The sequence below is a fragment of the Castor canadensis genome, chromosome 6, assembly GCF_047511655.1.
Source record: "Castor canadensis chromosome 6, mCasCan1.hap1v2, whole genome shotgun sequence".
Lineage (NCBI taxonomy): Eukaryota > Metazoa > Chordata > Mammalia > Rodentia > Castoridae > Castor > Castor canadensis.
In genome coordinates this window covers 65,789,605-65,816,662 of record NC_133391.1, presented here as the reverse complement: position 1 = coordinate 65,816,662, position 27,058 = coordinate 65,789,605, and the positions used below count along the sequence as shown (strand labels likewise).

Below are 27,058 nucleotides of genomic sequence, written 5' to 3'. Positions count from 1 at the left end.
TTCTGTGTAAAAAAACTCATTATCAAGGAAAAGTTCAAATATACCAAATACTATCAAATATTCAAGTATGAACTATAAATCATGCTGATGGAAAGTTGTGTACATAAAAATCTTTAATCTTCCTGCCATTTTCACAACAATGATGGGTTTATGTTTTTTACTATTTTTCACACTAATACATAATCAAAACAAATTATTTTATGGATAATACTATATTAAATAAGGTGGACCAAATGCATTTAGCATTATTCAGAAAAATAATATTTTGCAAAGTAGCATTGTGACTCTGAGCCTACCAATTAGGAATTGGGGGTAGGATGAGAAGGAAATTGGATGACCGGGAAAGACAAGAATGAATGGAAACATTCAGGTAAGTTAAGACTTTCAGTAACTGAAAGGATTTTTTAATAATACTGTGTGTGTATACATACACACACACACACACACACACACACACACACACAAGTAAATTATGTTAACCTAGGAAGAAATATTAAATTTGAAGAGCTAGAAGACAACTAAAGAATCTATTTCATGTAGTTGAAAAATTTATGACTGGAGCTTAGGAGAGGGGGCCAGGGATAAAGAACCAGAGAGTGAAGCTACAGGAACAAGACTGAGACATACTTACAAACAGAAAATATGAGGAGTTGAACAAAAACGTTATATTCTTAGTATACATAACCACGATCAACATTTATTGTGCCATGCCCGCCATCAAAGCTACTGAAAGACCAACAAATAAAAAATACTGGTCACCCCTCCACAATACCAAAATAGGGTTTATGAAGACATCCAATGACTTTTCTTCTGCCAAGTCTATTGCACATTTTTCAGACCCTCTCACTGGATATCTGAAGCTGACTTGATACTACCCACGTACTCTTTCTGGAAAGACCACTCTTTTTGAGCTGCTTCTATCCTGAAACTGAATGTGAGTCCCTTCCAATGTTTGGTCATAGACTCATCTTTTCTCACAACATATTTTCTGTCTGTGATTATCTTACCAGATCAATAGCTTTAAACACCAACTGACTACATGTGAGAAGTCATGAGGGATGGCTCAGGTTCATTTCCAGATCAGACTAGCCTTCTTAGTTATAGCCATGTATGTAAATATTGGGATGACACCACTTCAATGTTTCAGTATGTTTACTGTTCTAATCTTTACCAAAGGAGAAAAAGAAATGGTTGATGTGCTATAAACAGTGACTTTTTTCTAAATGCAATAGTTTTCTTTTTCTGTATATGTTTTATAATTTCTAAGGATTTCAGCAAACACTTAATTGCCAAAGTATATTTGACCAGAAAAGATGGCAAGATTAAAATACTTAGAATGGAAACAATATCTTAGATTTATTCCTGGATGCATGTCTTAGATACTTACCAAAAAAAAAAAATTGTTTCCAATATCCAAAAATAATTTGATTTCTGATTCACCAATTTATCTCTTACATAGCAAAGGTCTTCCATTCTGCTAGAGCTGAGAAAAAATATCCATTCATTGTAACAGAGTGACTTAGCTTAATGATGATTTTTTTTAGTGAAAAATTCTTATAATATTAAGCCACTACTTTTTCTCTAACACTAAAACTCTATTCAGTATTTTTAGAAACCAAATTTATAATGAAACCAAATCTTTTTTAGTAATTAACAAAAATCAAATGGGAAAAAGTTTCTTTCATTATTATAATTAAAAACCTTAATATGGCTTCTTTAAGTAGTCAGCCCTGTAACAAAACTATAGGATTGTCTTTGTCTATTTTACCAGTACACAAATATGCTTTTCATTTTTAAATGCTTTAAAAGTATGCATTACATTAAAATGTCAGCTACTAAGGTTACAAAGTTTACATCTCAAGTATACAGTGTAGCATAAGCAATCTTTATTAAAGTTGTCATTGGAAAAGGACAGCAATACAGGAGAGATGATTGTGCAGCCACCATTTTTATTTTTGGAGAGAGGATCTCACTATGTAGCTCAGACTGGCCTAGAAATCATGATCCTCCTGACTCAGTCTTCTGAACAGCTGGGATTACAGGTGTGTACCCATAATCATGCCTGCCCCACTGAAATGATTTTTTTTTTTTTTTGCAATACTGTGGTTTGAACTCAGGGCTTTGTGATTGGTAGGCAAGTGCTCTGCCACCTAAGCTATGCCTATAGCCCCAAAAATAACTTTTGAAAACAGATTTTTTACACGGTAGACTGATAAAAGTGTTTTTCATTGGGAAGAAAAAAAATCAAGACTTTAAACAGTACACCTTTTTAATTCAGTAAAAACACTAATTAAACACATCTCTAGTAATTCTGCCTTTAAATTGGGAAAAGTTTGGTAAAAAATTTCTTCTTAGTGATTTCAGGCATAACAGGCAAAGATAATAATCTACACTTTTTTTTTTAATTTGAGAGGATGGTGTTTGGGTTTTTGTTTTATTGGCATTTTAAAAGAATAATCGAGCCAGGCGCTGGTGTCTCACAGCTGTAATCCTAGCTGTTTGGGAGGCTAAGGTGGGAAGGATTGAGGTTTGAGGCCTGCCCAGACAAATACTTTGCATGCAATCCCCATCTCCAAAATAATCAGAGCAAAATAGACTGGAGGTGTGGCTCTAGTGGTAGAGTATGTGCTTTGCAAGCATGAAGCCCTGAGTTCAAACCCCAGTCCCACCAAAAAAAAAATATATATATATATATATACATGTATATATTATATAATTATATGTATATACATGTACACATATATATGTATATGTATATACACACACACACACACACAACAGACCAAAGAGTAAAATGTCTCTTAGGTCTCCCCAAGTTGCCACAATATTGTTCCCAGAGAGACTTAAAGATGCCCAAATATCTATACCCTTTCAACAGGGATATGTTCTAATTCCTTAACTAAATTTAATACATAAAAAGGCCCAAAGCAAATTTTGATGCTCTTCTATTATTTGAAGATTCTGCATTTGCAAAAACAGTTTCTGGACACAAACTAGAATCACATCCTTTCATTCATTCATTAAACAAAATTTATCAACCCATTTTATCAAACACCATGCTAGGTACTTTCCAGCCCACTTAAAAGTTACTACTTTTTCAGTAGAGGCTCAAGCTGAAAGGCAATTCTTCTGGCATAAATTACATTTTTCCATTATACAAAGCAGCCTCCATTAAATGTTTAACCCATCAAAGGAAGGATGCATGCCCTGTTTAATAACATTCTACTTTACCTTTCAAGGTACAGTCCCTCCTCTCTAGGAATCTGTTTCCTCATCTACAAAATGCAGATAATCCCTACCCACCAATACCATCCCCTTGTGGCGTCAGGGCTCTCTAAATAAAGATCAATTTGTAAAAGGGCAGCCATGTAAAGCGGTTGAGGCTCTAGCTCTTGACTGTTAGCTAAAATCATAATTTAAATTTAACTGCCAGTGCCACATTTGAAATGTAAGTGTAACTCACTTTATGGCTATGTATTTGAAAAAAATTAGTGGAAAAGTTGTTCTTAGGTGACACTGCTTTTCCATTCCTAGCCACTCTTCACCAAGAACAAGGTTATACCACTGGGTGACTATAAGAGCAAGGACAGAGGCTTCCCCCAGCACTGCACATGCACTCAGTGACCAGTCAATTCTGCTTCTTTTGCAGCTGTTGAGAAGCTCTGAACCATCACAATATGGGAAGACTAAAAAAAGGCAGGGCCAGTTTGTACCTGTAACTCTCTTACCAGTAGGCGCTTCTTCTTTTAGTACTCCCAACTGAGTCTCTGAAATACACATAGTATTAAATCTTAATCATATTTTATGGACTAGATGCATGCCTGCTTTTATATGAAGGTCCACTTATTTAAGGACCACAAAATTTGCTTTTAGCATCAACTAAACTTAGTTCAGAAACTAAGGAAAGAATATTGAAGGCTGTAAGAGAGAAAAAACAAGTAACATACAAAGGTAAACCCATCAAAAAAAACAGCAGACTTCTCAACAGAAACATTAAAAGCAAGAAGACCGTGGGGTGAGATCTTCCAGGCACTGAATGAAAATAACTTCAACCCCAGGATACTCTACCCAGCAAAGCTATCATTCAAAATAGATGGAGCAATAAAAGTCTTCCATGATAAGCAGAAACTAAAACAATATGTGACCACAAAGCCACCATTACAAAAGATTCTGCAAGGGATCCTGCACACAGAAAGTGACACCCAACTTAACCATGAAAAGGCAGGCAGCACCAAACCACAGGATAAGAAAAAGCAAGACAGTAGAGAGTAACATCAAGTTAGGTACACACAATCAAACCTTCAAACAACTAAGAAAACTAAATGGCAGGAATCACCACATACCTATCAGTACTAACGCTTAATGTTAATGGACTTAATTCACCCATCAAAAGACACCGTTTGACAAAATGGATTACAAAAGAAGATCCAACAATTTGTTGCTTACAGGAGACTCATCTCGCCGACAGAAAAAAGCATATGCTTAGGATGAAAGGCTGGAAGAAGATTTACCAAGCCAATGGCCCCCGAAAACAAGCAGGAGTAGCAATACTTATCTCTGACAAAGTAGACTTCAAACCTACATTGATCAAACGAGATAAAGAAGGACATTTCATACTAATAAAAGGGGAAATAGACCAAAAGGAAATAATAATTATCAACCTGTATGTACCCAATGTCAACGCACCCAATTTCATCAAACATACCCTGAAAGACCTAAAAGCATATATAAACACCAACACAGTGGTTGTGGGAGACTTTAACACTCCATTATCATCAATAGATAGGTCATCCAAACAAAAAATCAATAAAGAAATCCAAGATCTAAAATATGCAATAGATCAAATGGACCTAGTTGATGTCTACAGAACATTTCATCCAACTTCTACACAATATGCGTTCTTCTCAGCAGCCCATGGAATCTTCTCCAAAATAGATCATATCCTAGGGCACAAAGCAAGTCTCAGCAAATATAAGAAAATAGAAATTATACCATTCATACTATCTGATCACAATGCAGTAAAAGAAGAACTCACCAACAAAAGTAAAGACAAAAAATATGCAAACAGCTGGAAACTAAATAACTCATTACTTAATGAAGAATGGATCACTGATGAAATAAAAGAGGAAATTAAAAAGTTCCTGGAAGTCAATGAAAATGAGAACACAACCTAAAGGAACCTATGGGACACAGCTAAGGCAGTCCTGACAGGAAAGTTTATAGCTATGAGTGCATATATTAAAAAGACTGAAAGATCCCAAATCAATGACCTAATGATACATCTCAAACTCCTAGAAAAACAAGAACAAGCAAATCCCAAAACAAATAGAAGGAGAGAAATAATAAAAATAAGAGCTGAAATCAACAAAATAGAAACCCAAAAAACCATACAAAGAATCAATGAAACAAAAAGTTGGTTCTCTGAAAAAATAAACAAGATCGATAGACCCCTGGCAAACCTGACTAAAATGAGGAGAGAAAAAAACCCAAATTAGTAGAATTAGGAATGCAAAAGGGGAGATAACAATAAACACCATGGAAGTCCAGGAAATCATCAGAGACTACTTTGAGAACCTATATTCAAATAAATTTGAAAATCTAAAAGAAATGGACAGATTTCTAGATACATATGATCATCCAAAACTGAACCAAGAGGAAATTAATCACCTGAATAGACCTGTAACACAAAATGAAATTGAAGCAGCAATCAAGAGTCTCCCCAAAAAGAAAAGTCCAGGACCTGATGGATTCTCTGCTGAATTCTATCAGACCTTTAAAGAAGAACTGATACCAACCCTCCTTAAACTGTTCCATGAAATAGAAAGGGAAGGAAAACTGCCAAACACATTTTATGAAGCCAGTATTACACTTATCCCAAAACCAGGCAAAGACACCTCCAAAAAGGAGAACTATAGGCCAATCTCCTTAATGAACATTGATGCAAAAATCCTCAACAAAATAATGGCAAATCGAATTCAGCAACACATCAAAAAGATTATTCACCACGACCAGGTAGGCTTCATCCCAGGGATGCAGGGGTGGTTCAACATACAAAAATCAATAAACGTAATAAACCACATTAACAGAAGCAAAGACAAAAACCACTTGATCATCTCAATAGATGCAGAAAAAGCCTTTGATAAGATCCAACATCATTTCATGATAAAAGCTCTAAGAAAACTAGGAATAGAAGGAAAGTTCCTCAACATTATAAAAGCTATATATGACAAACCTACAGCCAGCATTATACTTAACGGAGAAAAATTAAAACCATTCCCTCTAAAATCAGGAACCAGACAAGGATGCCCACTATCTCCACTCCTATTCAACATAGTACTGGAATTCCTAGCCAGAGCAATTAGGCAAGAAGAAGGAATAAAAGGAATACAAATAGGTAAAGAAACTGTCAAAATATCCCTATTTGCAGACGACATGATCCTATACCTTAAAGACCCAAAAAACTCTACTCAGAAGCTTCTAGACATCATCAATAGCTATAGCAAAGTAGCAGGATATAAAATCAACATAGAAAAATCATTAGCATTTCTATACACTAACAATGAGCAAACGGAAAAAGAATGTATGAAAACAATTCCATTTACAATAGCCTCAAAAAAAATCAAATACCTAGGTGTAAACCTAACAAAAGATGTGAAAGACCTCTACAAGGAAAACTATACACTTCTGAAGAAAGAGATTGAGGAAGACTATAGAAAGTGGAGAGATCTCCCATGCTCATGGATTGGTAGAATCAACATAGTAAAAATGTCTATACTCCCAAAAGTAATCTACATGTTTAATGCAATTCCCATCAAAATTCCAATGACATTCATTAAAGAGACTGAAAAATCTACTGTGAAATTTATATGGAAACACAAGAGGCCACGAATAGCCAAGGCAATACTCAGTCAAAAGAACAATGCAGGAGGTATCACAATACCTGACTTCAAACTATATTACAAAGCAGTAACAATAAAAACAGCATGGTACTGGCACAAAAACAGACATGAAGACAAGTGGAACAGAATAGAGGATCCAGATATGAAGCCACACAACTATGAGCAACTTATCTTTGACAAAGGAGCTAAAAATATACGATGGAGAAATAGCAGCCTCTTCAACAAAAACTGCTGGGAAAACTGGTTAGCAGTCTGCAAAAAAACTGAAACTAGATCCATGTATATCACCCTACACCAAGATTAACTCAAAATGGATCAAGGATCTTAATATCAGACCCCAAACTCTTAAGTTGATACAAGAAAGAGTAGGAAATACTCTGGAGTTAGGAGGTATAGGCAAGAACTTTCTCAATGAAACCCCAACAGCACAGCAACTAAGAGATAGCATAGATAAATGGGACCTCATAAAACTAAAAAGCTTCTGTTCATCAAAAGAAATGGTCTCTAAACTGAAGAGAACACCCACAGAGTGGGAGAAAATATTTGCCAATTATACATCAGACAAAGGACTGATAACCAGAATATACAGGGAACTTAAAAAACTAAATTCTCCCAAAACTAATGAACCAATAAAGAAATGGGCATGTGAACTAAACAGAACTTTCTCAAAAGAAGAAATTCAAATGGCCAGAAAACACATGAAAAAATGCTCACCATCTCTAGCAATAAAGGAAATGCAAATTAAAACCACACTAAGATTCCACCTCACCCCTGTTAGAACAGCCATCATCAGCAACACCACCAACAACAGGTGTTGGTGAGGATGCGGGGAAAAAGGAACCCTCTTACACTGTTGATGGGAATGTAGACTAGTACAACCACTCTGGAAAAAAATTTGGAGGCTACTTAAAAAGCTGGACATTGATCTACCATTTGATCCAGCAATACCACTCTTGGGGATATACCCAAAAGACTGTTACTCCAGAGGCACCTGCACATCCATGTTTATTGCGGCACTATTCACAATAGCCAAGTTATGGAAACAGCCAAGATGCCCCAGCACTGATGAATGGATTAAGAAAATGTGGTATCTATACACAATGGAATTTTATGCAGCCATGAAGAAGAACGAAATGTTATCATTCGCTGGTAAATGGATGGAATTGGAGAACATCATTCTGAGTGAGGTTAGCCTGGCTCAAAAAACCAAAAATCGTATGTTCTCCCTCATATGTGGACATTAGATCAAGGGGATTGGACTATGAGCACATGATAAAAGCGAGAGCACACAAGGGAGGGGTGAGGATAGGTAAGACACCTAAAAAACTAGCTAGCATTTGTTGCCCTTAACGCAGAGAAACTAAAGCAGATACCTTAAAGCAACTGAGGCCAATAGGAAAAGGGGAACAGGTACTAGAGAAAAGGTTAGATCAAAAAGAATTAACCTAGAAGGTAACACCCACGCACAGGAAATCAATGTTGAGTCAATGCCCTGTATAGCTATCCTTATCTCAACCAGCAAAACCCCTTGTTCCTTCCTATTATTGCTTATACTCTCTCTACAACAAAATTAGAGATAAGGGCAAAATAGTTTCTGCTGGGTATTGAGGGGGGGGAGCAAGAGGGGGTGGAGTGGGAGGTAAGGGAGGGGGTGGGGGCAGGGGGGAGAAATGAACCAAGCCTTGTATGCACATATGAATAATAAAAGAAAAATGAAAAAAAAAAAAAAAAGGACCACAAAATTTGCTTTTAGCATCAACTAAATCACAGAAAGTGATTCTTACACTGATAAACAAAGTTACAGTTAATAGGAAAGCCATAAAAGGTAGTCATTTATCAAAAAGGATTATTTATTAAAGATGAAGAAAGATGAAAAGGAAGAAAGCTGGGCAAGAGAGTTAAATTTTCCATTAAGACAAAATTATATGCACTGTAAAGCATCTAGCTGCTGCTTTCCCACTGTAATAAAAAGTATCAAACATTCACTTATTCTGCAAATTGAAGGCTAAGGAACTAGCCTTCAATTTCTCAAAGTTTGATCTGTGAAATAAAAATTTTGAGCCCAGTCACAGTTATAAACATTTTCACATGGAAAATCAAATCTTACAGATAACCTGAAGTATCAAGAAATAAACACGAACAGAGAAAGAATGGAGGGAGGGAGGGATAGTAGGCCAGTATAAAGCTTTTATTCAATTAATAATTATTTATTCAGAAGATGGTACTATGTACAGAGTAGTAGCTATGGCAGAGAATACAGACAAGTTAAAAGATACGAAATTGCTGACCTTTATTCAGGTTACTCAGTTTCAAAATATTCTAGCAGTCCATATCATCTAAATGCTAAAAACTTCTGGTAACTGTAAGCCACTAAAAACTCACAAGTCCAACATTAAACAAAATCACACATAAATAAAACCAGAACAATAAATCTTCCCAGCAATTAAGTTTTAAATTCTACCCCAAATGAAAATATCTGAAAAACAAGACGGAAAAGCCTACTTAGCAGTGTTAACAAGCTACCTTCCCTATTAAATACATTTATTTTCATCTGATTGAGATATTCCTTTAATATTTCCTGTACTTACACAAACAACATGGGACACAATGGGGTTTTTTTTTTCCTATTACCCTTTCTTTTTCTCTCTCCATCTTTCTTTCGAGGTATAGAATTCGAACTCAGGGCTTCAATGATTGGTAGGCAGGTGCTCTATCACTTAAGCCATACCTCCAGTGCTTTTTCCAATTACTCTTAAAAGAGTTCAATTCTGGATAAGAAATGACTTTTAGTTTGGAGAACTTGACTTCTTATATTTGGGGTAGGGTGAACTCGGGCATAGAATCCAACCCGTCAAATTGTATTTACTACGATAAATACCAGATTATTTTGTCCTAAGTAACAACTGCAAGATACAAATAAATAGTAGCTGTTCTGCCTTTGAGAAACAAGAAATTTCTTACAGATGGGCAATAGTGGCTCATGTCTATAATCCTAGCTACTGGGGAGGCTGCAATCAGGAGGATCACAGTTTCAGACTGGCCCAGGCAAATGGTTCAGAAGACCCCATCGTCTCCAAATTAAACCAAAGCAAAATGGACTGGAGGTGTGGCTCAAGACAAAAAAAAAAAAAAAAAAAAACTTCTTACACAATGTATTCTATATAATCTAGGTGGTTACCCATGACCTGGCTTTAACAGTAGCTACCAGTTACCGAAAGCCTACTATGGGTCAGAACACATCCCTAAGTGCTTTCTCATCCCATTACCCTGAACTGGCATATCACTGAGCGGCAGATGTTATTATCCCCACTTCACATATGATGAAACATTTTGAGAAGTTACCTTAACCTGAAATCATGAAGCTATTAATGTGGCACAGCAGATAATCTTTTAAATGGTAGACCTCCACAAATTACAGTGAGTCAAGGTAAATTACATTATTTTCTTCGGGCACGGTGACAAGATATGTAAATTATCCAACTCAGGAAACTATCCTACTCAAATTTACCAATCCTTGGCTATTTTTGCTCTAACCTTTCTTCATCTTTCCCTCATTTCTTTCTTTCCAAATCTACGTAAGTAATAGGCTTGTAAGATGGTCCTCATAAAAGCAATAGCAGAAATTCTACTACTGGATGGCATCATGGAAGATTTTTTAACTTACTTTTAAGGAAGGACCCTTTCGGTATACTGTGTCTATAAAACCCTTTATCCTATACACACAATACTATCTGTGGAGGAAAATGAATTGCTATAATGTCGAGACATATCAGAAGACATATAAAATGTTTAAATGTGAAATACAGTTAAGTGCATTATTTAACTCTGGAAATTCACTTAAGGTCACTGGATAGAAAACACAGGTAAAATAGGTCAATCATTCAGTGACATACAGGTTTTCTTTTTCTGTCAAAAATCCTCAATAGCTGCTCTAGCTAGCATCTCCTTTTAACCTAAACTAGGTTTTTCTTGCTTTATATACTTTCCCTTTGCAGCCTCTCAACCCCTGGGCCCAACTGTACACCATGCTTTTTGAGGAAGGCTTGATAAATTGATTATCCGCAAAGTATTCTCTGGGTTTTCAATCCACTTGACTTGATTAAAGAAAAGAGAAACATTAGTCAGACTGTTATAAAAGTGAAGTTCCTGTATTTTTCTAAATAGATTCCCTATTTCTATTGATTTTCCTTCAAACTTTTTACCTCTCTCAAACTCCTTACCTTTAAGGTATAAAATTACTTGGAATTCTAGCTAAAATACTTAATTTGATATAATTTTAGCTTTTTGCTAAAATATTGGTTTTAAACTACTTTCTCCCAACGTACTTTTGGCTTCCTCTTTCCTGTGTCTATAATATACTTTGAAGATGGCCGGCTTCTTCTCATCCTTTAAGTCTTAGCTTAAATGTCACCTCCTCCTTCCCAGACTACACAACATACAGTTGTTTATTAGTGTCCCTTTTATTTCCGTCATGCCACACATCACAATCACAGTACTTGGTTTTATATTATCTTATGCACTCACCTCCACTCTTTTGATACATGTTAAAATGAAAGGTCTGAAACAGCACAGATCTTTCCTATCATTTTTATCAAAGACACAGTAAATGGATATTGAGCTTTTATGGTAATCTCTTTGCTCTAAATGACACCCTGAAATAATAGAGTGAAATGAAAACTGTCAGCTCCCAGGTCAGATCTAATTTGAAATCCCAGCTCTGCTACTAACTAGCCATATGATTTAATACCTACAATCCTCAGTTTCCACATCTGTGAAACAGGTGTGAAATTACCTACCCCTTATTGTTTCAAAAGACAAAGTGAGAAAGTATGATGATTATATACAACACCAAAACTTTCACACACTACTGGTGGGAATATCAGCTGGCCAAGTTCAGAAGCTATACACACACCTGTTACCCCAGTACTCAGAAGACTGAGGCAAGAGGATCTTGAGTTTGAGGCCAGCCTCGGCTACATTTCAAGACCCTACGTCAAACAAAGAACAACAACAAAAAAGATGCAAATACTTTAACCCACCAATTCTACTGGTAGGCATATTCCTAGAAATACACATCTAAGAAGATATACGCATAAAAAACATTCATATTTTAAAACTTCCCCAAACTAGAAACAATCTAAACACCCATAACTAAGAAGGAAGAAATTACAGTGTGCTCATACAATGGAAAATAAATAGCAATGCAAATGAATTACAATTACAGTACAAATGAGTGTCATAATCTAGGAGCAAGTAACAGATTGCCAGGTGTGGTGGCATATACCCATAATCCTAGCTACTCCAGAGGCTAACACAGGAGGATTATGTGAGCCCGTAAATTCACTAGGCAACATAGCAAAACTTCATCTCAAAAAAAATAAAAGTTAAAAATATACTGTATGATTCAATTTACATGAAGTTTCAATGCAGAAAAGAAAGTCTTCAGGAACACATAAAAGGGACAAAACCACTTTTTTTTTTTTTTTTTAAAAAACCAAGACCCAAGCTAGGCACTGGTGGCTTATACCTACAATCCTTGCTACTCAGGGGGCAGAGATCAGGAGGATGGTAGTTGAAAGCCAGCCCAGGTAAATAGTTTGTGAGACCCTAACTTGAAAATACTCAACACAAAAGGGGGGTGGTGGAGTAGCTCAAGTTGTACAGTGCATGCCTAGCAAGCATGAGGTCCCAAGTCCAAACTCCAGTACCACCAAAAAAAAAAAAAGAAAAAAAAATTGAAACCCAAAGAAGTGATCACCGTTATGTCTGGGCAGTGGCTATTTTGTGGGAAAACTAGAAATTGTATATACGAAGGACTTCTGGGTTGTTAGCAATGTTCTGTTTCTTGGTTTGTGTGGTGATTACATTGGTTTCCACTTAAGGTATAACTTAAGATATGCATTTACACACATGTTCTTTTATATTCAACAATTAAGACTGTTAAAAGATTAAGAGAGAAAAGGTGTTAAAATTCTTAGCACATTGCCTGACATGAACAGAGTAAGAAAGAGGGCAATAAACTTTGGCTATTACTATAAACAACAAATAAATGATCTATTGTTGCAATGACCATGTTGTAAGCTTAAAACTAGTTGCTGAAAAAATAAAATACTGCAAGGTCTGGCTGAGGATGTTGCTCAGTGGTGGAGCACTTGTCAAGCATACATGACAAAAATACATGCACCAAAAATACTACTAAACAAATACTACGAAACATCATTTAATCTAGAATCTTACATATCTTCTTAAAATTTATATTGGCAGAGTTTAAGATCACCTCTTAGGCTGGAGCAGTGGCTCAAGTGGCAGAGTTTCTGCATAGTTAGAATAAGACCCTGAGTTTAAGCCCCAGTACAGCCAACAACAACAAAAACAAGATTGCCTCTGTAAGAATAAGACAAAAGCACTGACCTTCACAAACAAATATTATGTCACCATCTTGCATGGTGGTGACAAAGGATTTATCACACACCATCAGTTAAGTCATTGGGTATCATGCAAAACATGTGGCTTTGAAGACCAATAATCACACTATTAGAAATATTTCACAGCTTTTCTGGCACTAAAAATTCACTTAATAAAAGACAAATTCTTTCCTGCCCCATTTCACTTGTGGCAAATAACAGGCACTTTACAGCAGGACCACCTACATTAATGCTAGATTGCATGTCTGAGAAGCAAAACTTCTGGGCCCAGCATTGTTATAATATTGAGAAGAGTAGAAAGCTCTATTTCAGAGAGCTGTTAATATACAAAAAGGTATTAGTTTGTTTGCAAGCAGTTTATTGTTGATTTAAATCAGCCCCAAATAAAATGTCAAAAACATTAAAAGTTTGGGCTTGGGGGTGTGGTGCAAGTGGTAGAGCACTTGCCTAGAAAGCACAAAGCCCTGAGTTCAACCTCCAGTATTGAAAAAAAAAAAGTTACAGTTCACCAAAAAGCTTATCTAGAAATAAACTTTTGGACTAAAATATTAATAAACATACTTAAAATATCAAAATTTCTCATACTGTTTAACAGCATCTGCTTAATCCTAAGGTAAGTCAAAGTGTTAAATATTCTGAAACGTAGCTGATTTAGCAACTAAAAAGTTTTATCAAGTACTAGCCAATTATATCATCCCAAAGCCACCAACATTTCCTATCCGTGCTGTCGGTGATTGGTGTATTCAGTGTAATGCTCCCCATACAGACTACTCTTTCAAAACAAAGTATTGTTTTGCAGGAATCCAATCTGCTCTGGTTAACAATGCTCTATTAATATCCAGTGGCATTAATGCAAAGCTTAAAACTCAAGTACCACAGATAAAAGTGGATGGTGTAACCATGTGACTTTACAATGAATCAAGTCAGAACTGCTGATCCAAGTCAAAAAATGCAGTCCTCTAACTAGCCCATCATGTTCTTTACTAACTATTCAAGACTGAGTTCTGAGAGTTTGCATTAGGAATAGCATAACTTTATGCATTGCTTCAAATCCAACACAACTTGCTAATGTCAACAAACTAGAACCTTGAAACATTCTAACTGAAGTTACTAGAAAATGTACACCTTTCAGTATCAAGTAATAGTATTACTGTGTGGTTTAAATTTCAAATTGTCTTATTTTAAAAATAACCAAAAGTTGGGGAAGATATAGAGAACCATGTAAGTAGCAGCATCACAATGGGTAAACACTGGAAAAGCAATGTGCATGCAAATCCACATAACAAAGCTTCATTTATTATACACTTGATAGATGGTATTCATTCACCACTTCATGTACTTCTCACATGAACAGATAATATTCTCACTATGCATATCATCTTTCCTATTTTAAATAAAGGAACAGAGAATCAGAGGTAGCAAGTCCTTTTCCTGAAGATCATACAACTATTAAATGGAATGTCCAGGACTTAAATCCCTGAGTTCAACTATATATGCAAGGAAAAGAATCCATGATGAATGGAAAAAAGACAAGAGAAGAAAAACAACAGATACAAATTAGAAATTAACTCCAGTGGGCCCAGATACCACATTTAGGACACAAAGACTTCAAAATAATTAGCATGTTCAAAAGTCTAAGATAAATATAATCACCAATGAGTAGCAGAGATAGTATCTCAACAGTGAAATGAGAGCTCATTTTAAAAATTAGAAATTCTAGACCGGAATACATTTTTAAAGATCACAATAATTGAAATGAAAAAGTCACTACATGGACTTAATAGCAGAATGGAAATGGCAGAAGACAGAAACATTGTAAAGCATTAACTCACATATATAAGAACCTTAAATCTAAAAAGGATACACACAAAGAAAAACATCCCTAAGCACAAACTGCTGAAAGCCAAAGTTCATGAGAAAACCTTGAAACAGAAAAGTAACACATCCTCTACAGTTGGCTGACTTCTGAGCAGAAGTAATAAAGACAGAAGACACTGGAACATAATACTCAAAAGGCTAAAAGAAAATCTAGTCAAAAAAAGACATTGATATCCAACAAAACTATCCATCAAAGTGAAATAAAAACATTTTCAGATAAAACCAACCCAGAATTTGATGGCAGTTGACCTCCATTATAAGTGCTCAAGGAAGGGAAGCAATGAAAACACAGATCACTAAAGAATGAAAACTACACACACACACACACACACACACACACACACACACACACACAGGCTCTTCTTTCTGTTTTTGTAACATGACTGTTCAAAGCAAAAAGTACAATGTATTATTAGATTTATCATTTATGTGACAATGACAAGGCCACTAAAGAAAAGGAAAGTACTGCTTTAAGACTGATGTTATTTTCAATACTCTCTCTTTGTTGAGCCAACCACCATTAGACAGGCCTGGTAAGCCTACCATTAGGAAGGCTGAGGCAGGAAGATCCCAAGTTCAAGGCGAGCCTTGGTAGAACCCTGTCATGAAAACAACAAAATGGCTGTTTTCTTAAGTTCTAATTAACAAACCAGTAGAAAACAAAAACAAAAAAAAGCAGTTTTCTTAAGTTCTAGTTAACAAACTAGTAGCTACTTGTCCCGTTGCAGAACTAATTTGTATAATAAAACTCAATTGAGTCCATCTCCCAAATCTTCCCAAATGGAAGAGTTCTTCCCACTCTTCCGAATCTCCATTAACATCAAATATATCAACAAGAGAAAAATCATGGCATTACTCTTTCCATACACTCCTCATCCGAACCATCAGCAATTCCCAAAAATTCTACCTTTGAAACTCTTCAGTATCTGAACACCTCTCATTTTATCAATCACACCACCTTAGGACTTTGCTTCCAACTGGTGTCCTAGCTTCCACCCTTGCCCCCTTACAGAATATGCTCCAGGGGGGCAGTCAGTCATATTTTTCAAGCCATTTCACACCAATCTGTGCTCAAAACTTTGCAGTGCCCTGTATCATTCAGAGTAAAACCCTAAGTCTTTTACCATGATCTATAAGGTTTTACACTACTGAGCCCTTGTCTTATCACTTCAGTCTTAATGACCTCCCTAGTCCTTTCAATCATAACAAGCATGTTCCCATCTCAAAGTCTGGTTGTCTGCAGTTTCTCTACCTAGAACATTTTTTACCTATTTGCCTGGAGTGGTCCCTCATTCTGCTAGAGTCTGTTCTCCTCTCAGAAAGACCCCCAATTACTCTTAAAAAAAGAGCCACCACAGCCTTCTTAATCTAGCCACCTTTTTCTTCACAGTTCTATGCCTATTTGTTTGTTTCCTACAATCAGAATGAAACCGTGACTTTGTTTTGACCACTACTATATCTTCGTCACTTATAACAGTGCCATTGTTGAAGCTCAGTAGGATTTGATGAGTACTGAATTTACATTCATCGTACTTCAGCATGGAACCAACTTGATTAGTGTTAGAGACTTCCCATATATGACAAGTAGAATTAAAAGTCATTGAAAGCAAAGACACTCAATATGTAAGAACTAAGAGACTCAATTTTAGTACTTTAAGTTCCAGACTCACAGGACTGTGGCTGTGAATATAAATACATAGAGAAGATGTCAATTATGATTAGCAGTGTACAGATTTTTGCCACATTTACATCCCCAAATTTTATTTTTCCTTCTACTTAGGTAGTTGGTGTATACATGGAGAATGCATACAGAGTATGTACAGTGGAAAGTGGCATGGAGTTAGCAGGGAAGAGTCCCTGGCTAAACTTGAAACAGGACAAATTTGACTGTCACATGCAACTATTTCTTTTCAGGGCCCCACTTTTACTCAGTCCTGGAAACTACTCCCAAACACCTCCCAAGATGCGATCTATTCTTATTTCTCTCCAGAATGACATTCAAGGAATCAAGCTATATCCTGAAGTGGATTAGTAAAGTGTGAAATTTATGGTCTAGGATAAACACCAACCCATTCAGAGAAGCAGCTCAGTGTTAGAGGTGATACCACAATTGTTTAGTGTTTTACTCAGTCTTTGTTAAGTGACAGAACTGTCTACCCTATACATTCAGTGAATACATTTTTATTTGTACACTAATTTGTACAGAAATTAAGGAGACACAAGCTCAGATTCTAGTGAAGGACTCAGTAAAATTAACTGTAATTACATCATCACAAGTATTCCTCCTCCTCCTTTGTTTGCTTTGTAATCACTCAACTCTCAGGGTCAAAGTGGTGAGGGGATGGTGAAACTGAAGTCTCCCCCTCAACATCCCTGCCACCTTAGAGCAGGTCTAGTGGATAGGCAGAAAGATATGATATGCAATGCTCTAGCATTAATCAAAAACATACATATTACAGTCTACTACTTTCAATGAAAGTTTCTCTTGGTTTCTGTGAGACCATTTTATAATGAGTAAAATGTGCAAAAAGTCCTATTTGTTAGGAATTAAATGAAAATGGAACAAGCTCAATGAGACATGAAAGATAATATACTTGCCTCCTTTGTACCTTTACCTGTTAACTAATGAGAAAGGCAAAAATAAAAGGCTCCCAAACCTTGGCCTAAGGACAGCTGTTTAGGTGATGCTACCCTTACAGAAACAAAGGAAAAAAGAAACTTTAATAATGCTTTAGAGCTTGGGTTTAGGTCAGTGGTAGAGCACTCTTCCTAGCATGTGCAAAGCCCTGGGTTCTATCTCCAGCACTAAAATATAATAATAGTAATAACAATAATGCTGTAAACCAGTAGGAGCTAGTATGATTGTTCAGCCAGCACTGCACTTTTCCACATTTGATAATCATACTTTCCATGATACATGTTCAAGCTGTCCATCAAAAACGATTGATGAACTTTTTATTTCTTCCTGTAGGAGTAGAAACAACCACTTTAATTTTTTTTGCAGTAATTAAAAAAAAAAATCAATTCCTGCCATCAGCTTTGAGGAGTTTCTGCCCCCTTTTTTTTTTTTCTTTTTCTTTTTTTGAGACAGGTTTGTCTCTTTCTATAATCCATATAGTCCATGATGGCCTGGAACTCACTATGTAGCTCAGGCTGGCCTCTGACCCTCTTCCTGCCTCAAGCACTTGGAATGCTGGGATTATAAGCATGTACCACCCAATCATTACTTAGTTCCTGCCTTCTTTCCCTTTTCCTCTCCTTTCTGGACACTGCTCTCTAGTCTAGCAGCTCAATCTCTAACACACCTTTAGATGGTTCACTAGGTCCAATCCCAGACTCTTTCTGTACTCCTGCCTACCCCACTCTCCCTAAATAATACTTACAAGTGTAGTATTTTTGCCCTCCCCTTCTCAATAACTCTTGGACTATGATGTCTTACAAGCTACCTTACAGAACTGTTTCTCCTCACTGCTCAAAATCTATCCCTCCTCCAATCTTTTCTATCTTGGACAACAGTAAAATATATTGGCCTCTTTTATGTTCTTTTTCACCTACCTTCACATATGCAGTTCCATATTTGGGGCTCCTTTGGCCTGGAATGTTGTTCCATCCTATCAACTTATCATTCAGGTCTCAACATCAATGTCACACTTATTCTTTTCCAATGCCCAATTAAAATTATATTCTCACAAGCAAACGCTTCTTTCAAGCACTGAAAAAAAAATAGCTTACAACTTAGCTATTTATCCAACCATTTGGTTAAGGTCTGTCTGGGTAAAGGTAGTATCTGTTTTGCTATCACTGCATCATCTATCATCCCACAGTGACACAGCAGGTAGCCAACATCTAAAATACCCCTTTCTCCAATACATATTAAATAAATGAGAGTTCATGAGTCTTGGTCCTAGAACTGCTAAATAATACAGAAAGATGCACCCAGGATATTTATTCCCCTACAGTTGGATATTTAAACAAAATACTTTTAAAAGGTCACAGTGATGAGAAATGAAAGGAATTCAAGAGGAAATACAATACAGTCCTTTTCCCTAAAAAGTTCCTAGAGCACTCATCTTCCTCCTTTTTTCCTAGCAGACTTAGACGTATGGTGAGTCTAGAGTACATGACAATCAAATGCTAGAAATAAATGTCATAGAAATTCTAAACATTGTAATTTGCCAAAGGATAGAAACAAAACATGAGGTTTTGTCAATCTACAGAGGAAGGAACAACTTTTTAGGTATCTAGCCAACACCTGTTATCACCGCTCCCTTCCCTATCCCTCTTTTTTATACTAAACATCACAGATATTTCTTTAATACATCTGCTAAAATTCTAAGCAAAATTATCCTCAATATGTGGCTGTTAGTTCATTAGCCTCTTCCGGTAGCTATAAAGAATTTGAATGGAGCCTGAGAGTTTGGCTCAGTAGTAGACTGCCTGTCTATCGCACACTACAAAAGGTTTAAAAAAATAAATAAAAAACTGGCTAGGGGCATGGCTCAAGTGATAGAGTGCCTGCCTAGCAAGTCCCTGAGTTCAAATCCCACCACAAAAACAAACACAGCAAGTCCCTGAGTTTAAAGCCAAGTACCACCAGAAAACAAACATAGAAGGTAGAAAAAAACTACAAAGAATTCATTACACTACCTGTTGCACAAATGAGACTGAATTTAACACCCTATATACTTATATTCTTCTAATAATGTAGCTACGAGAACGTAAATTTGAAATCCTAGAATTTACTTTCTGCAGGACCAATATAAGAGCCAAATAATAACTAAACTACTATTATTTTTCCAGGCACTAAACATGGACCTTTATTTTCATTGCACTTTTTTCCTAATCTGCACAATGACCCCGAAAGCCAAGGTAGCTGTGGCTGAGTTTGGATGATTTCTTCAACTATCATACACTAACAAGTGTTCTGTTATTTAGATGATCTGAATTAAAGTATCAAAACCAAAAACACAAATACACACACAAAATAAACCTAAAGCCTTAGAGAACTAGAAATGCTTTGTTACTGACGGAATTGAACTTAAAATAACAAAAACTAACCGGGCATCAGTGGTTCACACGTGTAACCCTAGCTACTCAAGAGGCTGAGGTAAGAATCATGGCTCTAAGCCAGATAGAGCAAATAGTTTTCAAAAACGCTATCTCTCGGAAATACCCAACATAAAAAAGGGCTGTTGGAGTGGCTCAAGAGGTAGAGCGCCTGCCAAACAAGTGTGAGGCCCCAAGTTCAAACCCTACTACTGCCAAAGTAAAAACCACAAAAAACTTTCAAACTCAAGATACATAATGTCCTTTAATTTAAATTGCACAGGTAGATACAGATTGCTTTACTGCTAAACTACTTGGATTTGATGAAATAAATCTGAAATATACTTGTATAATATATTTAATAGTAAAAATACTCCAGGAAAAGGAAAATTTCTTTCCTGCCATTCCTACTTTAGTCTACAAAAATTTGAAGTTTTGGAAAAAAGAAAAGTTATTTGAAAGTAACTACAGAAGCAAGAATAAAAGACATGTTTTAGAAACTGTTTTGCTTCTGGTATCACAAAATACCACAAAGAGTAACACAAGAGTAGTGTTATCTAAAGCTAAATGATATCAGGCTTTTAAACAATCAAAAAGCTGCAAGGCTTGGGACCTATGCATTTATTCCAAGCTGTGAATGTTACTTTATCAAACACTGGGTTGAGGATAGTCTCGTATGAAGAGATTACATGAGCTCAAATAATCATGTCCAAAAAGAAATCACATATTGACTAGATTTAAACTTTTCCACACTAAAATATCAACCTACATGGTATCAACTGTGCAGTCACAAAATTCCATCAATATAACATAGTCATTACAATTAGATTTATTTGTAAAAGCGTCATAAAAAAGTTAAACATTAATCGAGTCTCAAAAGCATCAATGTTATCTCAAATTAATGATTGTGAACTCTGAAGAAGCCTTATGTGGCCATAAAAAAACAGAATTAGTGAAGTCAATAATTGCGTGCGTATGATTCTCCGTTCACAAAGCCTAACTGCTTGTGCAACTTCCCCAGGTCTTCCTGGACACCCTCCAGACAAAAACCAATTCTTCTTTTCTTCTTTTTTAAAGGCTCCTCTCTGTCAATTTTTAAAAAATATTTATAGCCCTCTCCCAAAAGGTTTGCGTTACACGAAATGGACTTAGGCCGTCACTTAGGAATAGCATGTCTCAACATTTAAGATTTCTAGATCCCTCTGCACATTCAAGATAGCAACGAAAACACTGAGCTTTAATGATTCATATTCCACCAACGCCTAGTAAGATTTTCCTTCAAACTCCAGCCTTCCCACTCAGGGGATTCCCTAGTGGGCGTACGCAAGGCATGCATTACAAGGTAGAAGGGACACAGCGCACGGGGACTCTGCACCCTCTCGCGAGGGAGGTCCTCACCTAAACCTGCTCCCCACGCCCTCTCGGGTCCCGCGAACACCGTGCAACTCAGATGCGAAACCGGGTATGCGAGACGCGTAGCTGGACGGGGAGGGCTGTGCATCACGTAGCCAGTCTGGCCCGCTGCAAACTTCTCAGCGCTTAAGTTACACGCACTGCAATTCCACACTTGACAGCTGAGCCCGGAGAGTACGTCCGCTGCCGCAGCGCAGCCGCCCTGGGGCCGGCGGCACATCCTGCGGTCGGCGCGCACGGGGCACGGGGCAGGGGGGAGTCGCGGCGCTCACCTTTTCCAGCTCGTCGTGGAGCTCGGCCAGGCTGGGCCGGAGCAGCTTCTCGCCCAGCTGCGCGGCCGTGTGCCGGTAGTGGTCGATCCTGGGCACCGCGTCCATGGTGTTGTGGCCGAAGGTGCGCAGGTAGTAGGTGTTGGTGTGGGTGTCGTAGTAGTACTGCGGGTGGTGCCCGCTGCCGCCGCCCGAGTGCAGGCTGCTGCCGTCGCTCAGCACCGTGTCCCCGCCGTTCTGGAAGCTCACGTTGGGCCCGTCGCCTCCGACTCCCGCCGCATCCGACAGGCTGTCATCGGCCGACGAGGAGGCGGCCGGGTCCACGAAGTTCACGCGGAAACGGCCCTTGGCTTCCTCGCTGCCCTTGGCCGACCCGCTCTCGCCGCTGCCTTTACCGTCCGCGGGGGTCTCCTCGCCCGCCGCCCCGGCTCCGGCCGCCGCCGCCGCCGCCGCCGCGGCCCGCCCGGCGTTCTCGGAAACCAGGTCCACCTGGAAGCGGCTCTGGCTCGGGGTGGGCCCCAAAGGTCTGCCCAGTCCGTCCCCGGCCGCCGCGGCGCCCTCGCCGCGGACCCCGCCTCCGCCACCCCGGCTCGCAGCCGCAGCATCCTCCGGCACCGAGGGCATCGCCGTGCCGGGCAGGTCCACCACGGCGGCGGCCGGCCTCGGGGCGCCGGAGGAGGGCGCCGTGGGCCCCGGCTCCATCGCCGCCCGACCCTCGGCGGACCTGCGGCGCCTGGCGAACGTTGCGCGGTGCGCGCCTTCGCGCTCCGGGCCGGCGGGGGCCGCCGCTGCAGAGCCGGGTGAGGGAGGCGCTCGCCCGACCCGCACGAAAGCCACCAGCTGGCCGAGCACCGCGCGAGTGTAGCCGGAGCGGGGCGGGCCCGCCGTTTAAAGGCTCGGCGGGGCCGCGGCGGCCGCTCGGGCTGCCGCACGCGGGAGGCGGGGCCGGCGGCTCTCCCGCCCCTCAGCCCGCCCACCCGCGGTCCCGCAGTGGCGCGCGACGGACGCTCCCTGGGCACCCCGGCCCTCCCGGGCTTCTGCGCGACCCCGCGCGACAGCTGCCCGCGTTCCGCCCGTCTCCGCCCCGCCTGCGGCTGCGCGAGCACCGCGTCTGAAGAGCAGGCACGGCCGCACGCCGCCTCACCGCCGTCGCCGGGAAGCTCTCCGCGCCGCTACCTCCTCTTCCGTCGCCCTCCTCCCTCCCCCGCCGCGTTCTGCGGCGGAGAGGAGCGGGTCCCAGCCGCCTTCTCTTCTCCACGCCCCGGGGCGGTGCGTCAGTGGACCGGCAGCCCAGGCCGCGGGTTCAGCGCACGCCGGCGGCGGCTTCGAAGGCTCTTCTTGCTTTTTTTTTGGTTGGGGGGTGGGGGTGGGGTGGGGGGGAGTTCTGTGCTCGCAGTACTTGGGCTGAGCTGGCGAGATCTCGCGAGATGCTGCGGGGCGTCTGGGCCCCTGCCCTCAGGCGCGTGGTACCCGAGGCCGGGCCCGCGCCTTTCCTGCGAGTGATGCTCGGCGCTTTCCTGTTGTGCGCGAGGGCGCTTCCGGAGGCGCGGGCGAGGTGCGCGCGCCGTGAGGCCTGCGCGGGCTCCGAGCCGCCGGGGCGCCCGACTTGTGCTGGGGCCTGAGACCCCGGAGGGGCGGGGGTGGGAGCGGGCGGTGCTGTCTCGCAGACTGACGAGTTCGATTTGCATAAGACGCTGGCCTTTCGCCGAGATGCAGTGGGTGTGTCCGTCCTGGAGATCGCACCTTTATTTTAAAAGCTGATGTCTAAAGGGGAGAGGGAGCTTAAGCTCTGATACTGTTTGAAGGCAATTTCTGACTCCGATCCTAGGAAGCTCAGCAATCACAGTGCAGCGATGGCAGTAAGGAACCGCCGAGTTAGGAGAAGTTTCTACTTGGTTTGTGATGTGAAGAATGCCATGGTTTTAGGGCCAACAGAAAGGTACTTACTCTGCTTTGCAGGGCTATTTTCAGTAAAATGGACAGAACTACTACTAATTTCCAACTTTTCTTAACGTTAGAATCCACTTTTAACCTACTGCCTACCCGAAGCTCTAAGTAAAACGGTGAATGGCAGTAAATGGCTTCCTCTGGTCATCTCATTTATGCTTTTTGTATGTATTTTGAATTTTCATTAGTGTCAATGAACACCATCTTTTTTGAACCTTTTATGCATGATCACAGAGCCTCATAGTTTGCAGAAACTGAACATGAATAAAACCAAGCAAACAATTCAAAAAGTTTGCCAGCTATGATCTTGTTTGACCTTGACATCTTATCGCCTCATCTTATTATCTGTGTAATCTATGTTTTAAAGATAGAGATAGAACCAATAGCTCTTGGATCATGTAGCTAGGGTTTCTAAAGCCCTCTTGAACTTCCCTAATAACAGAAAATCAGAAGAAAAATCGGTGGTCCTTTTATCAGCGCAGTTGCTGCCCTAGTGCTTGGTCTGTGTGGTACCTTTCAGTACTAAGTTAATTCATGGTTGTTGAAATTCGACATTAACTGAACAAATACTAAGCACCTGCTGTGAGCTACTCTGCGTTCTCAGGGTATAGCCTTGAGCAACACAGTCCTTTCTCTCATAGCCTATATGCTAGTTGTGAGTGCTTAGGAAAAGGAACTGGGGGATATGTGTGAAATGGGGTGGTAAATTTGCCATAGAATGCTATCGCCCTCATTTAGAAGAATGATACTGAGCGTGGAAGGGAATGATGGAAATGTTTTGGAAAAGAATGTTCCAAACAGAGGAAGAACAAGGGTCCAAAGATGGGAGCATGCTTAGCATGTTCATGGAATTGCATGTAGGCCAGTTTGATGAGGACTACTTAAAAGATGGAAAGAATCAAAAACAATTAGGTCAGAGAGTTGGGGGATGTGGAACATGATAGACCAGAATGGTGAAGGGTAGGACCTCTTTGCTAGTGGACATACTTGACATTTACACTGAGTGGAATGATGTAGTCAGCTCAGGCTTCCATAACAAAATGCCATAAACTAGGTGACTTAAACACAAATTGACTTTCTCACAGTTTTGAGACTGGAAGGTCCAAGACCAGGGTGCAAACATTGTGGGATTCAAATAAGGGCTCTTTCTGGCTTGCAGACACCTTTTCGGTGTGGTCTTACATAGTGGAAAGAGAAAAGGGGCACCAGCTCTACTGGATCAGGATTCCACTCTTAAGACTTCATTTAACCTTAAGGTCACCTCTTTAAAAGGGTTACCTCCAGTGCAGTCAGATGGGGGATTAGGGCTTCAATGTCTGAAATTTTTGGTGACACTATTCAGTCCATACCAGATGGTAAGTCATTGTAGGCTTTCAGTAGAGAAATGATATCTGACATCCATGGTTATATACTACATAATTATGTTTCAGGAAGTGATCCTATAAAATAGTGGAGAGGAATAGTTCCTGAACCATAATATTTTTACTGTACTTTCTCTGTGTTTGGACACAGATACCATTGCATTACAGTTGCTTGCAGTATTCAGCTTAGTAACACACTGTAACAGGATTGTTAGAACAATAGGCTATTCCACATAGCCTTGGTGTGTAATAGGCTATGCCATCTAGGTTTGTAAGTACGTGATAAAATCCATCTGATGATGCATTTGTCATAAGGTATCCCTATGGGTAAGTGAAACTTGATTGTAAAGGATCAGTGTAACTGTATGTTGTAAAAAGTTCACGGAATAAGTAGCAGAGGCAAAGAAAGAGGCAAGATGTGTTAGGAAGTATTGGAACTATCCAGGAAGTGATGGTGTAGCTTTGACCACAGTAGGTACTAATGGGAAGGGGAATGAGTGGTTGAAGTCTAGGGAGGCAATAGAATTTACTGTGGTGCATGAAAAAGAATCTAAGGATTGTGACCTAAGCAGCTGGAAGAACAGTGTTGCTGTTTTCTGAGATGGAGATGAAGAAAGGTGAACGTTTGGGTGGAATGGAGAGTAGGAGTTCCGTCAGAAATGTCTTTTGGAGGAAACACATAAATGTATAGGAATAATAAATAGTAGTCACCCGTAAACATGTCATTGCAAACAATTGTAGGAGAGAGGAATATAGTAAAATGAGAATATAAAATAGGAAGGCCAGACTTAGGAAGGAAGTGACTTTTCAGCAGAAGTCTGAAGGACATTTAGTACTAGAATGTAGCCTATCTAAGGAGCTTAAAGTCAGTTTGGTTAAAGAATAGGAAGTAAGGGGCAAAAGTAGTGAGAGTTGAGACTGTCTTTATTCTAAAGGCCCCATGAAACCATTAATGGGTTTACAGGATCAGATTGACATTTATTAAACTCTGGTTATGGACAGAAGAGTTGGAAGAGGTAGACAAGGGAACACAGGGAACAATTCACTAGTCATGAATGATAGTAACAGTAGTAGTTAATATTTCTAGAGAATTTATGTCCTGGACATAGGGCTAAACTCTTTAACATTTTTAGTTTTATTCAGTTCTAACAACACTATGAATAAAATCATAGGATTACCCCCATTTTTCAGGTGAGAAATGTGGTTAAGTTTTTCTAATTCCTACATAGAATGACTAAAAACTTTAAAAGGGCAGGTAGAAGGAGTACCTAACAGATAAAAAGAAAACCAGATGAATGCATTTGGAGATGGGATTGGCTGTGTTAAATTGAAACGAGGCAGGGAAAGATGAGTTGAATATATATTGAATCTAGTAACACAAATTAGCCAGCAAAGTGGGAGGGGGGGTTCCAGGAGAAATAATCAAAACATACATGTGAAACTTGCAGAAACACTGCCAGGAGGTCCCTTTGTTATGATAGCAGTCATTTGGCTGTCAGATCTACCAGGTGCCAATTCAGAGACTAACCACAAGAACAGACTTTGTCAGTGTCATATTGGAGGATCCCATTTGGATACTTATTTGGCTCAACTTTTGCCAAAAAGGTGAGCCTTAGGGCTTGTGTAGTGACTCAAGTGGTACAGCACCTGCCTAGCAAGTGTGAGGCTCTGAATTGAAACCCCAGTACCACCAAAAAAAAAAAAAGTGAGCCCTTGACAATGTGTATCGATGAACTTAGCAGTATGTATTGAATGTACTTAGATCTTAGAACAAGCTAGGACAAACCTCTAACACTAAAATATCCTAAAAAGAGACATAA

At 39.4% G+C, this 27,058-nt stretch overlaps 1 protein-coding gene across 2 annotated transcripts in view; it reads right to left on the bottom strand.

Annotated features, from left to right (window-relative positions):
• Nucleotides 1-22,647, bottom strand: part of Slc12a2 (solute carrier family 12 member 2) — a 93,861-nt gene extending 71,214 nt beyond the window's left edge. For both annotated transcript variants that reach the window (XM_074076620.1, XM_074076621.1), the window contains exon 1: nucleotides 21,934-22,647. In XM_074076620.1, the coding sequence (XP_073932721.1) occupies nucleotides 21,934-22,632 (699 nt within the window). In that variant the 5' untranslated portion in view covers nucleotides 22,633-22,647. The remainder of the gene's footprint in view (nucleotides 1-21,933) is intronic.
• Nucleotides 22,648-27,058: the final 4,411 nt, after the last annotated feature.